General features: G+C 38.1%; 1 protein-coding gene across 2 annotated transcripts in view; it reads left to right on the top strand.

Annotated features, from left to right (window-relative positions):
* The window catches only part of DGKH (diacylglycerol kinase eta), a 167,225-nt gene that overhangs the window by 139,279 nt on the left and 12,001 nt on the right, over positions 1–15,945 (top strand). For both annotated transcript variants that reach the window (XM_042806159.1, XM_042806160.1), the window contains 9 exons: positions 1,616–1,733; positions 2,642–2,752; positions 2,907–3,003; positions 6,110–6,217; positions 9,410–9,523; positions 9,815–9,949; positions 11,073–11,239; positions 12,796–12,901; positions 14,446–14,538. In XM_042806159.1, the coding sequence (XP_042662093.1) occupies positions 1,616–1,733; positions 2,642–2,752; positions 2,907–3,003; positions 6,110–6,217; positions 9,410–9,523; positions 9,815–9,949; positions 11,073–11,239; positions 12,796–12,901; positions 14,446–14,538 (1,049 nt within the window). The remainder of the gene's footprint in view (positions 1–1,615; positions 1,734–2,641; positions 2,753–2,906; positions 3,004–6,109; positions 6,218–9,409; positions 9,524–9,814; positions 9,950–11,072; positions 11,240–12,795; positions 12,902–14,445; positions 14,539–15,945) is intronic.

Genomic DNA, 15,945 nt, shown 5'->3' with positions numbered 1-15,945 from the left:
ATATAGTAGGAAATGCAAAATAATGTAGAAGGTTCCTGATTGTCACAACACAAGCAGAAGTGTTGCTTTTGATTCTGAAGGATGAAAAATGAAATTCAGGATCTTGGAATCAGATAATCAACAGTGTGGTTTGGGTTGGAAGGGACCTTTAAAGATCATCCAGTCCAACCCTCTGCCATGGGCAGGGACATCTTTCACTAGATCAGGTTTCTCAAAGACTTGTTCAACCTGACCCTGGCTGCTTCCAATGATAAGGGCAGCCACAACTTCTCTGGGCAACCTGCTCCAGTGTCTCCTCACCTTCATAAAAAATTCCTTCCTCACGTCCAATCTAAACCTACCCTCTTTCAGTTTAAAACCATTGCCCCTTGTCCTGTCACTACAGGCCCTGGTGAAAAGTCTCAGTCTTTCTTACAAGCCCTCTCTATATTTCCACAATAAGGTCTCCCTGGAGCCTTCTCTTCTCCAGGCTGAACAACCCCATGGCTCCGCAGGGTTTCACGGCCCTCCTCTGGACCCATTCCAGCAGGTCCATGTCTGTCTTCTGTTGGGGTCCCCAGAGCTGGATGCAGTGCTCCAGGTGGGGTCTCACGAGAGCAGAGTACAGGGGCAGAATCACCTCCCTCGGCCTGGTGGCCACGCTGCTTTTGATGCAGCCCAGGACACGGTTAGCCTTCTGAGCTGCAAGTGCACGTGGCTGGCTTGTGTTCAGTTTTTCATCCACAAATATCCCCAAGTCCTTCTGTCATTCATCCTAATCAGTGGAGGCTATGAAGGGGCAGAGGGACAGAGCCATGTGAAGTTCAACCTACTGAATAAGAGGTGTCTGTAGATACCTTTCTGGAAGCAGATAACTGAAACTACATAAATCTGCTGTGCAGTAAAAACAGTTAGAAAAAAAAAAATCTGTTCTTATCCAAATGCAATTAATACTAGGAGTCACTAGTAAAACACGTATTTTGATTAACTTCATTAGTATAGTTAAAACATAACGGAACTGAGCTTACACTTTTCTTCAGGTCAATTTAAGTGAAAGTTTTTAGAAAGGACTTTCCTTTGTTTAAATGCATTACACAGTGTTCTGTAGAGTGACATTGCTATTAGTCAAGGTAGGCATGGTGATGCTTTGATCTTTCCACAAATTAAGTTAAACTATGATTCTGCCAGTTGTAAAAATAAGGGTATTCCTTAGGAATGTTTCCAAAGGAAAGGACCAAAGGAAAATCACTGAGAGTTTGGAAATAAAGAGTAAACTAAGTAAAAAGCTCTAGTAGTCTTTTCGGATGTTAGGTCACCCATTTGGTTACTATGCCAGCCAGTGATTGTTGGCCTGAAATCCTGAATTTTCTTTGTTTTTTTTTTTTTTTTCTTTCTCAATGGTGGCATTTTAAGAGTCAGCCATTGCACTGCAGCATAGCTGCCTTTCTGCTCAAGAGAGCCAGAGACCTGAAAAGATAACCAATATAGGTAAAAATTGAGATAGAAATGCAATCATTCCCTATATGGATATAATGAATTTTGTCTCTCAGTATGTGGCTTTATTATGACAATATATGCTTCTCTATTTATCAAAGTGGGGTTTTTTGTTATTTTTTTCTGTTTCTTTTCTAATCAGGTTTGAGGGCTGGTCTGGCTGCTTCTATTGCAGGAAGTTCAATTATTAGCAAAATGTTGCTAGCAAACATCGATCCATTTGGTGCTACGCCATTTATTGACCCGGATCCAGATTCTCTGTAAGAAATATTTTTTTCCAAATTTACTGTTTTGCTTTCGTTTGCTTTTCTTAAACTTGATTTTAAATGTTTTTGTATTTTTTTTTTTCGTTGTGAAGTTCTTGTTTGCTGTCTTTCAGACCTCAAGGTCTGAAAACAAATTGGATTGTGCCATTTTAGTTACAACTAGTGCAGAATTGTCTTGCAGCAGGAGAAATAATAGTAGATGTTTGCCCACTTAACCCTTGCTCACTCGCTCTGGGAGGAGGACATCAGTCCTTCAGAGTGGGGTTTTCCTGCCCAAATCGCTGGTCTGAACACAAGCTCAGCTGCCAGCAAGATGTTGAAGCAAGTCTGGGCACTTTGCAATGGAGGAAGAAGATTGTTCCCCTAAGGACTTGGAGCAGTGAGGTGGAAGTTTTGTGTCCTAAGCTGTCTCTGCTTCTCAGAACTGGGTGTAGCATTGGCAGAGACTTATGGATGGTATACCTGCATTGTGGGCCGTGGCTCCCCTAAAACCAAGCACTGCTGTGCCAGCAGCATCAGCCAAACATCTAGCACCAGCATGCCTAAACACAGCTTGGGTGCTCAGCCCGGCCTGGTGCGGTGCAACTGCCTCAGAGCCATGCCCGGAGCAGCGCTTTCCTCGTATCCCACTGTTACCTTGGGTATGGTGCAGACGGTGCTGGATGGGGTGGGGTGCAGTTTCTTCTTTGCCCTGCAGGAAGTAACTTGCATTTGCAAAGGAGCTAGCAGCCAAGCTGTCTCTTCAACTGCGGTTGGGTTTCCTCGGGGAGATTCAGAGGAAACATCTCTTTACATCTCTTGGTTGATATATCTGTTCTGAGACCAACCACAATCTTGGTCAAAGCTCTGTGTGTCCAGGTACTGTACAAATGTACACCTGATTATCTCTTTTCTTCTAACAGGGAGGGTTATTCAGAAAAATGTGTCATGAACAACTACTTTGGAATTGGGTTAGATGCAAAAATTTCACTAGAATTTAATAACAAGCGAGAAGAGCACCCTGAAAAATGCAGGTAATATAACTGTCAGTAACAAAGCCAAGATGTTTCCATTATTTTCTTTTTCGTATCTCTTTATCTGATTTTCTTAACTTTTTCTCATCCTACAAATACAAGACATAATAATGTGTGTATTTCAATATGTGAGTCTTGTTTTACCTGTTTTCAGAAGTCGGACAAAAAACATGATGTGGTATGGAGTTCTTGGCACAAAAGAGCTACTACAGAGAACTTACAAGAACTTAGAACAAAAAGTTCAACTTGAGGTAAATTTTATTTATGGGCAGAATGGCTATTTTTGATTTGATGATGTGTAATGAAGAATTTGGGCTTCCTCTTGAAACCTTTTAGAGTTCTTGTGTCAACCCAAGCTGACCTCAAAGTCACTGTGTAAAAATGAGCTATGTATGAGGTGGTTCCCCAGGTGATATTTTAGAGAACAATATCAATCTTTAAATATCCCAAAATACCTAGTATAGTGTTTCTTGTAATTACTGGTTGGTTTGGATTTTTTTTAATTAAAATATTATATATGTGGGATCTGTTTCTTAATGTTCCCTGAAGCAAAGGAGGAGACCAGGTTTTAAGAACAATAACAGCAATGAACATACACTAAATGGAAGGAAAGAGATAAGGAGTCTTAATCCTACAGGCTAATTTTGAACTATCTGTGATCTTGATTACTCATACAGGGAAAGCACACAGATGATCTTAGTCAAAAATTCTGACAGAAGAAGGGAGATTCTGAATGTACATCACCAGGAGCCCAGCTACAGCAGTAGAGAATTTCTCTGATAGGTGTTTTAAAGTCACACAACAGAAACAAGATATTATCACAGCAACAACAAATGCAGTGTGGATTATCTAAACATGGTTATTTTTTGTCTTTTAAGTTCTAACATCAAATCTAACTTTTCTTCATGATCCTGGGAACTTAAAGGAGATATAAGTGATTACCAAATGCAGAAAAAGACTACAGGATGGTTACAGTTCTTTTCACCCCAAAAATATCTAGGCTGGGTTTTGACAGAGAACATACATAATTTGTCTTTTACTTCATGCTAAGTATTTCATATGGAAGTTCACGATATTTATATGAAGATAACTTTTTCAGTTGAGAGAATAATTTTAAGTTACTGGAACTCTTTCTCATTCCTCTGAGGTTTAGGAGGATTTTGTCTGGTAGTAGTGGCAGATTGCTGTTATCTAAAGGCTGAGTAATTATCAAGGAATTATGCAGTAGTTAGCAAATATAATGACAGGAAATAATGTTATGTATGCTGCAGATAGAATTCTAATTTAAGGATCTTTTGAATAAGATTCAAATAAGATTCAATAAGGCATTCAAATCTGACCTTTCCATAATTATTTTTGAATACTTCTGGAAGTAAATGAGCAAGTAGAAATTTCATATTTAGTATTGCCTTGCATAATATTAGCCTCATGCTAAAACGTGTGATGAGGTGCAGAGCAATGGAAAATTTAAAATAACAATTTCATGAATTGGAGGCAGACCTCTACAAATGGCTGTGCAGCATCTATTAATATCACAGCATATTTTGGATGCTGTCACATTTTGATTAAAACGTTAAATTCTGTCTTGTTGCTGAGATTAAATCATAAAAAGAGAGCGCTAAACACATTCTGGAAATAATTTTACATCGCTTTCTCCTCCTGATAAATTGCTACAGATTTTGTCGTTATTTCCGGAGTCTTTCTGTTGCATTTCTATAATTTTAAATCCTTCTGTGGGACTAGTAACTTGCAGTAATCTGGCAATCTTCTTTAAAGGCAACTTCACCTGCAAATTTGTGATCAACAAAGTAACACCTGCTTCCAGCGTTTATGACCTTGGGTCGTGGTTTAACCCCAGCCTCCAATTAAGCATCACAAGCTGCTCGCTCACTCCCAGTGGGATGGAGAAGAGAATTGGGAAGAAAAAAAAAAGTAAAACTTGAGGGTTAAGATAGACAGTCAAATAGGAAAGAAAAGGAAAGGATGATGATGATGGTAATAGTAATAGATTATACAAAACAAGTGCTGCACAATGCAATTGCTCGCTACCCACTGACTGATGCACAGCCAGTCCCCGAGCCGTGGCATCCCCCAGCCAACTCTCACTGGTTTATATACTGGGTACAACATCATATGGTATGGAATAATACCCCTTTGGCTCATTTGGGTCAGCTGTCCTTGCTGTGTCCCCTCCCAGCTTCTTGTTCACTCCCAGCCCCCACTGGCAGGGCAGTATGAGAAGCTGAAATTCCTTGGTTTAGTATAAACACTGCTTAGCAACAACTAAAACATCAGTGTGTTGTCAACATTATTCTCATCCTCAATCTAAAACACAGAACCATACCAGCTACTAGGAGGAAAATTAACTTTATTCCAGCTGAAACGAAGACACCTTCTATTTCCAACTTGCTTGAAATCCACGCTTGTGGCACTGCTGCAGGACTGCACTTTTGACTCCCAGTTGAATGGTTTGAGATCATTGGGCTCCCCTCTGACGGCAGTTGTACTGCTATAAGTCAAGGGTAATTTCACTGATGTCTGTAGATTTACTCTTGGCTGTAAGTAGGAGGAGACTGACCTACATCATCCCATGATTGTGTTGAGTTGCTTATGGGTTTTGGAGGATAAAGCAGTAAGAAAGAAGGACTGAACAGTCAGTCACAGGAGTGACATCTTACCTGCAAAATCAATAGCTCCTGGCCGTGACCAGGATAACAACAGTGGAGTCAGTCCTAGATTTCCCTTTGCACTTTTGAGAGGGACAGTAAAGTTATTTTTACAGGCAGACAAGTATACAGTGCTAACAACACTTAGATTTAGCTACATGTTTTGTGGCTATGCCAGAAATATGATTGGATTGTTTTGATTTTTTTATTCCCTCTTGATTAATGGATTGCAAATTTTGGAATGCTGATATGGAATGGAAGACTAGCTATGGAATGGGTAAATGAAGCTTGTTGTGATGTCCATGGCAATTCTACTGTGTGCACTCAGAGAGATAGCTTTCTTCATTGCAAAAAGATTTGTAGTCCTTGATAGACAGAGCATGGTCTAAGTGCATGAGGAATTTCACAGTAAGGGATGTGAAAATCTTTTTTCAAAGAGTCATGGAACACCTCTGCTGTAGATACTACACCATGTAGTATCTACATGTTTTTCAGCTCTGCAAAAATTGCTGCTGAGATTAGAGAGAAGAGGTTTGTATTAGAGGTGCTTCACAGCATGGAGGGAATAGTCTTGTGTCAAACCTATTAAGGACTCTGTCCTCCCCTGCCAGCTCTGTTGAAGCTTCATGTGTTAAAAATGGCTGATTGCTTTTATCACATTTATATACTGAATGAGTTTTATCCATTACAGTGTGACGGACAGTACATCCCCCTTCCAAGTCTGCAGGGCATAGCTGTGCTAAACATTCCCAGCTATGCTGGTGGGACTAATTTCTGGGGTGGAACCAAAGAAGATGATGTGAGTAACATTAAAGAGAAGTAACCTTCTGGGCAAAACCAGCAATAAATACCATGAACTGCTCTTTCATTTCATTTTAATAGTAGTAATGTATATTTTGGATAACAACTCTTATTCAAGGAGGCTGTTTCAGTTTAAACTGGTTGATTTTTTTATTGAAAATATATCCCATGATTTTTCACTGTCTGTTGCCTTCGGTTGTGTCCATTCCAGCAAAATGTGCATAATACGGCTTAATGATTTTTTTTAGAAATGGCTCTATGAATATTTTTAGAAACTAACTTCATAAACAGAGACACAAATAGTTTCTCTCTATGTTGTTTTACGAACTCCTGTAAATAAGGTTTCTTAAAGCATAGATTCCTCTGTGTGCTATATTCTAACAATAAGCAAGGTAGACAAGGATAGTCACTCACGGTTTATACCTGAATTTTATTCTTGTTCCTCAAACAGCTTTTGACTAAGGGATGGTGATTCATAAAATGTGGGCTGATGCATTTAGTGACTGATAATTTAGTGGGGGTATTAATCTGTCTTTTAAATACTATTTTCAATGAGCTTCTAAAATATTTCATGATATCTATTTTTTCCCTTCTTCCTCACATGTCCAAAGAAATATTCTACTACACAGATGCCTAAATGTCTTAGCACTTGGAGCAGTCTTACTGCTGCCATCCACTTCACACACATTGTGAATTGTAATTACTAGCAGAATATCCTAATTTTGCATGTCTTAATTTAGTGTGTGTGAGGTCTGGATCACCTAAAACTGTAGTTGCTAATTAGCTTGTGATTTTAATTCAGACAATCCAGGATTTTTTTGCCAAAATGTGTTTGGTTTCTTGTGAGTTATTATCCTTTGCTTTTACATATATATATATATGTACATATGTAGATATATACATACACATATATATAAAAGTCACAAAAAAATATTTAAACATGTTTCAATGTTCTTTTATTATTTTTGATATATGTCAGAGGATGGCAGTTGTGTTTATGTTTGGCTATGGATAAAGTTTTTATATAGTCTTTGTTAATATTCATAAGTTGAAAGCATCTCTAACATCTGCTCAGCTCCTGTTCAGGAATTTATTTTTCTCCCTGGACTGCCTCACTGAAAGAGAAGATCTGTCTTAGCTGTCATACTAGTATACAGCAAATGTGTGTGTCTTGGAGCAGTTTTACTGATATTCTTAGTCTTCTGGTGATCAGATGTGCCAGCAAAGTGACATGTTTGTTCTGGACAGAGTTAGGAGCATAATTCACTGCTTTAGTGCCTTCTTGAGTGACTGATCAACAGAGGTGGTGGTAGTGGTCTGAAGTGCTGCTGGTGCTGCTTATCTGGAGAAAAGAAAGATGTTGCCTTGACAGCTGTGACTATTCCTGAAACATTATCGGTGAGCCAAGAAGGGCAGCTGCACACCAACCAGCTTGAGTGGGGCTTGTTTAAACATGCTTTTTTAGTGTCCAGAAGACAGGCTGAAAACATGAACTGCAACAGGAAAGGAGGGAATTGTTTCTGGAATGTTGATCCATATAAATTTGGTTGCCTTTTGGGAACAACAACAACAAAAAAAAGGTTGGTTTTCAGTATGGATATGTTTTACTGATGGAGAGACACGGCAGACTGGGTTGGGGTTTGTCCATACTTTTGATAAAATGGAAGCACAAAATACTTGCAATTTTACAACTGCTTTTTCTTGAGCCACGCAGAACTAGCGCTGTACATATCAGGTATACTTGTTAAAACTGGATCAAGGCCTCGCCGTACTTTTTACCTTGGAATAACAGAATCACTGTCTTTGCGCTTTTCAAGACATTTACATCCCCGTGTGAGAAATGGAAACATTTCCATGGAAATCGGAAAAGTTCGGATGGAGAAACCTTTTGCCTCAAAACACTCTAGACCCAGTAAAATCGCACTTTTGTTCTTTGACACTTACCTGCTCAAGACCTGTATGTGCACTCCTGGGATGCTCTGAAGGGAGTGCTGCCTGGGGGTGGCACTAGACTGTGGCAGCCGTGCTGTGCAGCCCCGTCCCTGAGAAGCCCCCCTCAGTCTCCTGGCCAAAGCCACCGCTCACTGCGCTGAGGGGAAGGCTCCTGCTGGCTTGGGGGTCGTCAGGGACTGAAGTCCTTCACCCTGTTCCCCGTCTTCTCCCTCCCTGAGCCATTGCTGAAGACACTATTTGGATTAGAGAGTCCTGAATCTGCACCCTCTTATTCTTCGCTTCGAGGAAATCCTCTATCAGGGGATAAGACCCAACTAGTTTTGGCTTTTGAGCTCCTGTCAGGGATTTTCTCTGGTCTGGTCTCAGGTGTCTCTGATATGGCTTACGCTGCCCAAGGTGCCAGCAGAGTTAGTCTGAGTACTGCTCAGGTGATTTCTTTACCCATTAAACTCTTACTGGAGTGATTTCTCCTGCTGGTTTTTCTCTCTCCTTGCTCCCTGTTGCATATCAAGATTAAATGGTCACACATGAAGTGACCTTAGCATGGTACCTCCTGCCAGATGCAGATGAACTCCAGCCTAAGACTTGTCCTGTGGCTTGGGTGAATTCCCCCGCAGGACACCAGCTGGCAACGGCACACGCAAGACTTCCTGGGCTTTGTGTAAGCTCATGGAAATTCAGCGTCTTGGCTGGATATCAGGATGTTTGCTCCCTACAGAAGCCGTTTTCATATTTACAGTGGATAATTGTATACAGCACAAACAAGATCCTCTTCAGTATGAAAGCTGTATTTAACAGAGCTGAGCGTGGACTCAGAAGTTGGTTTCCAGAGAATTAAAAATATAAGAAGATAAGCACTTCTGAGAAGAAAGACACCATTTCTCCTCTTAACTTCAAGAACCTCTTAGATACTAAGTATGTTAACCAAGCAGAGATTTGAATTGGCATTTCATCTTGCCTTGAAAAAGAGTCTGCATGCTGAAACATGCCATCTTTCCTTTATAAGGATATGACTCATCATTCAGATATTTAAAATGCTATTAGCATTGCTGTTTTAAAATAATATTTGCCTACTGTCTATGGTATCTCACTCCTATGACTTTTGGAGACAGTGTAGTTATTCTACACTAAATAAGTTAGAGCATTTAAATATTGAAAATGAATCTGTGTTTCATTTTACATGCAATCTAAGCACTAGATATACCATCAAAAATGGAATATTTTCTTTTCCTTTCAGATATTTGGGGCTCCATCATTCGATGATAAAATCTTAGAAGTTGTTGCAGTATTTGGCAGCATGCAGATGGCAGTGTCAAGAGTCATCAAACTGCAGCATCACAGGATAGCTCAGGTTTGTTTCTTACTTTGAAAGCACACAACATGGTTGTCAGCAGTTTGGGATGCTGGCAAGTAGTGGTACCCTTGATGACCACCACCCTATACATTAAATAAAGCGCTGACATTGTTTTAATTTTAACGGGTAACAAATTGTCTTCAGTGATTAATGAAGTATTAAAGTGCTTCATCCTTGAGACAGTCCTGGAGGGAAGCCACAGCTCCTAGTAATCAACATATTTCAGGTGGCCCGTCAGTTTCATTAGTATTTATTGCTCTGTAAAATAACATGTTTGTTCTTTTCCAGTGTCGGTCAGTAAAGATCACCATACTTGGTGATGAAGGGGTGCCAGTGCAAGTGGATGGAGAGGCATGGATCCAGCCCCCGGGAGTTATTAAGATTGTACATAAAAACAGAGCTCAGATGCTAACACGAGACAGAGTATGTTGCAGAAAGTGTGTTATGAGATCCCATTACCAACAATTTCTGTAATAATTTGATTCACTTATAACATGAACAAAACAGTGCTTACAAAAATGTTTTATAACTATTTATATAACTTACATCATTACTTACAGTTATATACCTCATTTAATAAGCCAGATAGAGAATTGTTCTTTTGTATAAGTGACAAAGCTTTGTTAGCTTTTATCAGTTTTATTGGTGCTATTCTTGTATTCTTATTAATACATAGTAAGAATAGTCAAAATTTTATCTTTCTGCCTTCCTTCCTGCCTGCCTTCCTGCCTTTCCTGCCTTCCCTTCCCCACTCTTCCTTCTCTCTTTCTCTCTCTCTTTCTTTCCTTCCCTCTCTTTCTCTCTCTCTATTCCCTCCTTTCCTTCCCTCCCTTCCTTCTGTCATTTCCTTTCTTTTATTTTTATTTCTTTTCCTTCTTTTCTTTTTCTTTCTTCTTTAGTTGTATAAATAACAAAGTTGTGTAACATCCATTTTTCAGAATAACTTCCTGCAGATTTCTCTCCTGTCTCTCTTTGTACTACTAATCTTCCCTCTCACAGAACAGGCACAAGCACAACCTAGTCCCAAAGCCACTGGAGAGTTCATGCTTGTCTAGGATTACCATGTGAAAAGCATAATTGCCCCTTAGTTCTCCATCCACTAACTGGATGTTGAATTTAGGGTGGAGTTAATGGCATTTGAAGTCTATTTTAGTAAATTTGTTACTTTTTCCCACCATTTTTTAGGTTTGAATCCTGTACTAGTTTCAGCTTTGGGTCTTGCTACCCACACAAAATGTGCTTGTATTATCACCTTTGTGTTCTTACTGTTTTGGAACACAATTTTGAGGGTAACAGGGAGGAGATAGAGAGCTTTCAGAAGTGACTTATTCTCTATACTAAGTTTAGCAAAAATAAATGTAATTTTATTATTTATGCAGCTTGTATTATTTATATAAAACGAAAATAAAAATTAAAAGTTGTTTATAGCTAAAATTAACAAATATTTTTTATAAATTAAGAATTATATAAGATATAAAATTAAAATTTTTAGTAAGTAAGGATACTACAAGTGCTGTGAACTGAAAGTATAATTTATTTTGATTAGGCCTTTGAAAACACCCTGAAGTCTTGGGAAGACAAACAGAAGTATGATTCCTGTAAACCTGTCATTCGATCTCCCTTGTACCCTCAGCAGGCTGTGGAGTTGGCTACAGAAGAAGAAGTTGCACAGATCCATCTGTGCTCGCAAGCTGCAGAAGAACTTATTACCAGGTACAGTGAAGTTAATAAGTTTGGATTGGCAACCTAGACACCAAGACTGAATTATTCGTGCAAATGCAGACATAGACTTAGAAGTATATCATTTCCCTGTTTTCTGTTAATGTTTAGTTGACACTCTATCAGTTACTTTATTTTAGTTTTTAAATTTTATTTTCTTTTTAAGGCTCAACTTGTTTATGTATGCTTTTCTTACATATTTCTGTAATTTTATTTTTGTGTGCTTATGTATTTTTTTTCTTGTGAAAACCAACTTTCTGAAGGAGCAGTGGAAATGGAAAACTGGAAAGCTTCTTTGCAGAGAGGCTTTTGATTGAAACTTCTTATTTTATGCAAAAGTAAATGTATACTTTTTGAAAAAAAACCCTTAGAAGTCAACTTTAGAAGTCAACCGAGTGGATGTACCCACCTGACCTTAACTTCTCCCGGTCTTATTTCTCCTTAAAGTCTCGTTACTCGCGATTTCAAAAAGATGAGCACTTTTTAGTAAACCTGAAATTTTTCTTAAAATATTGTACAAATAAACAGTAAACACAACAGCATTCAAGGAGCCCAAATTGCCAGACAAAATCTTCATACCCTTTTGCATTCAATACTGCAGCTTCCTATTTTACTCCTAACGCTCAAGATCCTCATCTCAGAGCCCTTGGACACTTCGGTAATTTGTATGGGTTGAGATGATAGTCAGCTGATGGTATAAAACTGATCCCACAGCCTTGCTTATTTTCAAGAACTACTTTCTTCCTGAGATGCAAGTATTTTAATAAAGAAGACACTTCAATTTTCACCAAAAAAAAAAAAATCTAGGTTTTTTTTAAGAAAAGCATTTTATTTTTTTTAATCAGAACATTTTATAAAGCTGCTATTCAGTTCATTCAGATGTTATCATTCAGATAAATTATATTAAGCATCATAATCAATTTTGGAGTATGTGTTGAGTTGCACTGATAATATAAAAAAGAAATTGAAAAGCTACATACTCTTTTTGTACTGTACTGGTGACGTAAGTAGACATAGAATAATAATTTAGGTTATAATTACCCAAAGTGAATTTTAACCAAGACAGCTTAAAATTTTACTGTCCTGAGGTTGCAATTACAGCTGGACCTCCCAGAATCTCAAATTACTGCAGCCAGTTTTAATGTTGCATCTGAAGGATATGCCTTGTGAAATAGGTTAATAGTTTTTAAAAGAAATTTAAGTTATCCTAATGTGCTAGGTTTTTCCTCTACAGTTTATTTGAATTAATATTGCCAAAATACTTTGGTACAATTTTTGTGTAGCATTTGTGATCTAAGACAAATAAACATGTCTCAGTATTCCATAGCAGAATAAATAATCTGTGTTATGGGTATCATTTTTATGAGGTGCTGTAATGCTTGAAGAGATACTTGTATTTCAACTTTTGTTATAAAGGACTATATTTTTTAAAAAGTGTTTTGTGAAGCACAGCTTTATATGTTTTCTCATCTGATAAAGTCGTGTTCTCTTAAGAATTATTATTTAAAGGAAGTAGGAAATATTTTTCTCTTTTCTTAATATTTTTGTAGGATCTGTGAAGCAGCAAAAATACATGGCCTCTTGGAGCAGGAGCTTGCTCATGCTGTTAATGCATGTTCACATGCATTAAATAAAGCCAACCCAAGGTTTCCTGAGGTAAAGGAAGAACAGAGATTTGTGTATAAGTAAATAAGCTATAATATCTGTGTGCATAAGCTTGTGACTTGGAAGCTGTATTGTACTCCCTGTCTCTATATTGAAACAAATTGGATGATAATTCTTGAAGTTTTTGATAAAAAGACTTCTAAATATACATAGACATGCTCAAATTTAAATGAAATTGCTTAACAGATGAGTGGATGCTGTAACTTCTCCCTTTTTTTGCCCCTTTTTTGTAAGGTGAAAGAAAAGGGAAGGTTACTGCTTATTATAAAGGTGCTGCTCTGTAGAGCAGCAGGGAGTCTCAGCCCTTCCCATGCATAGGGAAACACCCCATAGTTGATGAATTTGGAAAAGATAATGGTCAGTGATTCTGAAATTTATTAATACCAAGAATGGGAGTTAGGAGAACTGCCTTTTTACAGATGAGTATTAAAGAGCAGAGTCTTCTCCTGGTGTTAGATCAAAATGGTATCTGAGAAGGCAGAAAATGCAGTTTCTGCATTCATCAGTGTCCTCCCCAGCTGATACTCTCTTTTGTGAATATTGGAACGTTAGAAAGGGACATTAATAACACTTAAAATGCAGCCCTTATGGATGTTGTTGCAGGCAGGGAGTGAGCAGTGGAAAGGGAGCTGGGGAGCTTGGATTAGAGGCAGGGTAAGTGTATGTCTGTTGCCTTTTGGAAGCAGTCGAGAATTTGCTCCATCTGCAACAGTGGTCCACAGCCAGGGGTGCTCATCCTGAAGTGATGCAGCAGTGCTTATTAAATCAAGTGAGGTGGTGTACTAATGTAGCTCTGAGCATGAATAATCCAAACTCGGGTCAGCAAACAGCAAAAACAACAGGCAAAGTAAGCTCACATCTGCGTGCAGACAACTGTGTAGGCATGTCCCCAGACAGAGTGGAGGCATGGCAAAGGCTGAACAAATGCTTGTTACTACATAAAGGTCAATTATTGTGGATGCATTCACAGAAATTTTCATGCTTAATTGTTATCCAGGTGCCATGCAAAGAATGCAGAGGGGGTGAGGAGAAATGAGTTTCCTGGGCTTTCTCTTCACACTAGACAATCTGGGTGTTTTCAGGGATTGGACCCAAGAAAGATTAATTGGATAGAGGCTGTCTATATCTAACCTAAATTTACATATGGTAAATATATTAGTTAACCTTTACTTTTTACAATATGGCTAGCAGCTTACTTCTGCTAAGGATAAGGTGAACAATTCAGATCGACAGTCCTTGTTTCCTGCTGGCCTCTGTCATCCATAAAAATCATGGATTCATCTCGCAGGTGGCCGGTCACTTGATGATCTTCAGGACTGCATAAGGTCATATTAAATGAAGTTGGGGAAAAGACAGTAAATAGCTATTACATTTTTGTTTTCTATTCTCAGTGCTGAAGAAGTTGTCAGTGTAGAGCTAAACTGATGTATTTCTCCTAGGAGAGGATGCATAAGATCTGTGCTGTAAGCCCAAAGTACTTATTTTCAGTCTGACTTCCATCACTTCAAATAATTTTTATGCTTCTTATTCTCTAGAGCCTTACCAGAAACACTGCCATGGAGATAGCTGTCAATGTGAAAGCCCTACATAATGAAACTGAATCTCTGCTAGTAGGAAGAGTTCCTTTGGTAAGATCACAAAATACGTGGTTTTATTCCCTCATTCAGATTTTGTGATTTGTTCTTTGCCAATTTTTCAAATCGGTGCCAGGATTTATGACATACTACAAGAAGCTCTGTAAAGCTGATTGGAGGATATTACACTGCATTTATGGTTTGGATCAGAATGAGTTATGAATTCTTGTCCTACGGTGGCATTCATCTTACCTCACTTCAGATATCTAAAAGGTCATTGCCTGGGCTCTTCTTTTTAATAGTCAGTGGAGTAGAGGGAATTAAGTAGCCCTGTTGAGGTTGATTCACATTCAACTGTCTTGGAGGCCTATCTTAGAAAAAGAAAAATCATCTTCTGGAGATGTAGTATTTATGAGAATTTCTGGAGTTCTATTATGTGACCATCTTCAGAGTTTAAAGAGAACCTGGGGTAAGAGCTGTTCAGATTCATACATTAAACTTCTACAGATCTAATCTCGGCAGGTAGATCTCACACTTGTTCTAATACCTGGCAGGAATTATTTTATAACTTTTAACTGTTAAGTTCAGTAGAACTTTGATGGTAATTGCAGACTTTGCATCTTCTTCTTTGGCTAGTGTTTCTGTGCCTTAAATGATGAAGACTGCTCAAGAATTGTTGTACCTGAATGTATAATGAGAAAATTTTTGTATGTGACATTGTGAAGAGATGAAAGATGTGAGATTTTCTATGCTGGTCCAGTTTTACAGTAAGAAGATACTCAGTAGGAACAGCTACATTTTCTTTGAATTCAAAACCGGATTTATTACTAACTTACTGTTTATCTATGATTAAAAATTGATATCAATAGGAATGTTTTAATTTAGCTGAGTTAGGGTATGAAAGTTACTGGTGCAGGTTCACAAGCGATAAATACTACAAGTCTATTCTACAGTAACCAAAAGTTAATATAGTCTAAAGGCTAATAATCGTCTAAGTTCTAGAAATAGTCAAAGATTAGGTTTGTACGATCTATTTTATTAGTGTTTAGAAGAAAAAGTTACTCATTAGATGTTTTTGTCCAAGAAAAGGGAAAAATATCAGCCTTTTTTTCAAATTGCTATTACTAATCACCCATATTTCACATTGAATGGGGAATCAAAATAGAGAAATTTAAACAAATTTTAATATAGTTTAGGAAGAGGAATTAGAAAAAAAGGTTTAAGTGGGTGTTTCCATACTAGGACTAGGGTAATTTATCAAGGCAGTCTGGAAATAATTTTATTACGGAAAGCTTCCCATTGAAATGTTACCTTTTCTGTAGCCAATTGTGATCTCATTGTGTTGTTGAACTGGTCCCTTCTTCAGGCTTCAAAGTTTAATTTGATTCGTTTGTCCATTTCTGACTTTCACATGTTGTACTTCTGCTTCTCATTATGGTCTGTGGAAATGTCTTCATGAGT

Source organism: Tyto alba, unplaced genomic scaffold, assembly GCF_018691265.1.
Source record: "Tyto alba isolate M040663 unplaced genomic scaffold, T.alba_DEE_v4.0 Super-Scaffold_45, whole genome shotgun sequence".
NCBI lineage: Eukaryota > Metazoa > Chordata > Aves > Strigiformes > Tytonidae > Tyto > Tyto alba.
Note: the sequence above shows the minus strand (reverse complement) of the source record. Positions and strands in the feature narration are given on the sequence as shown.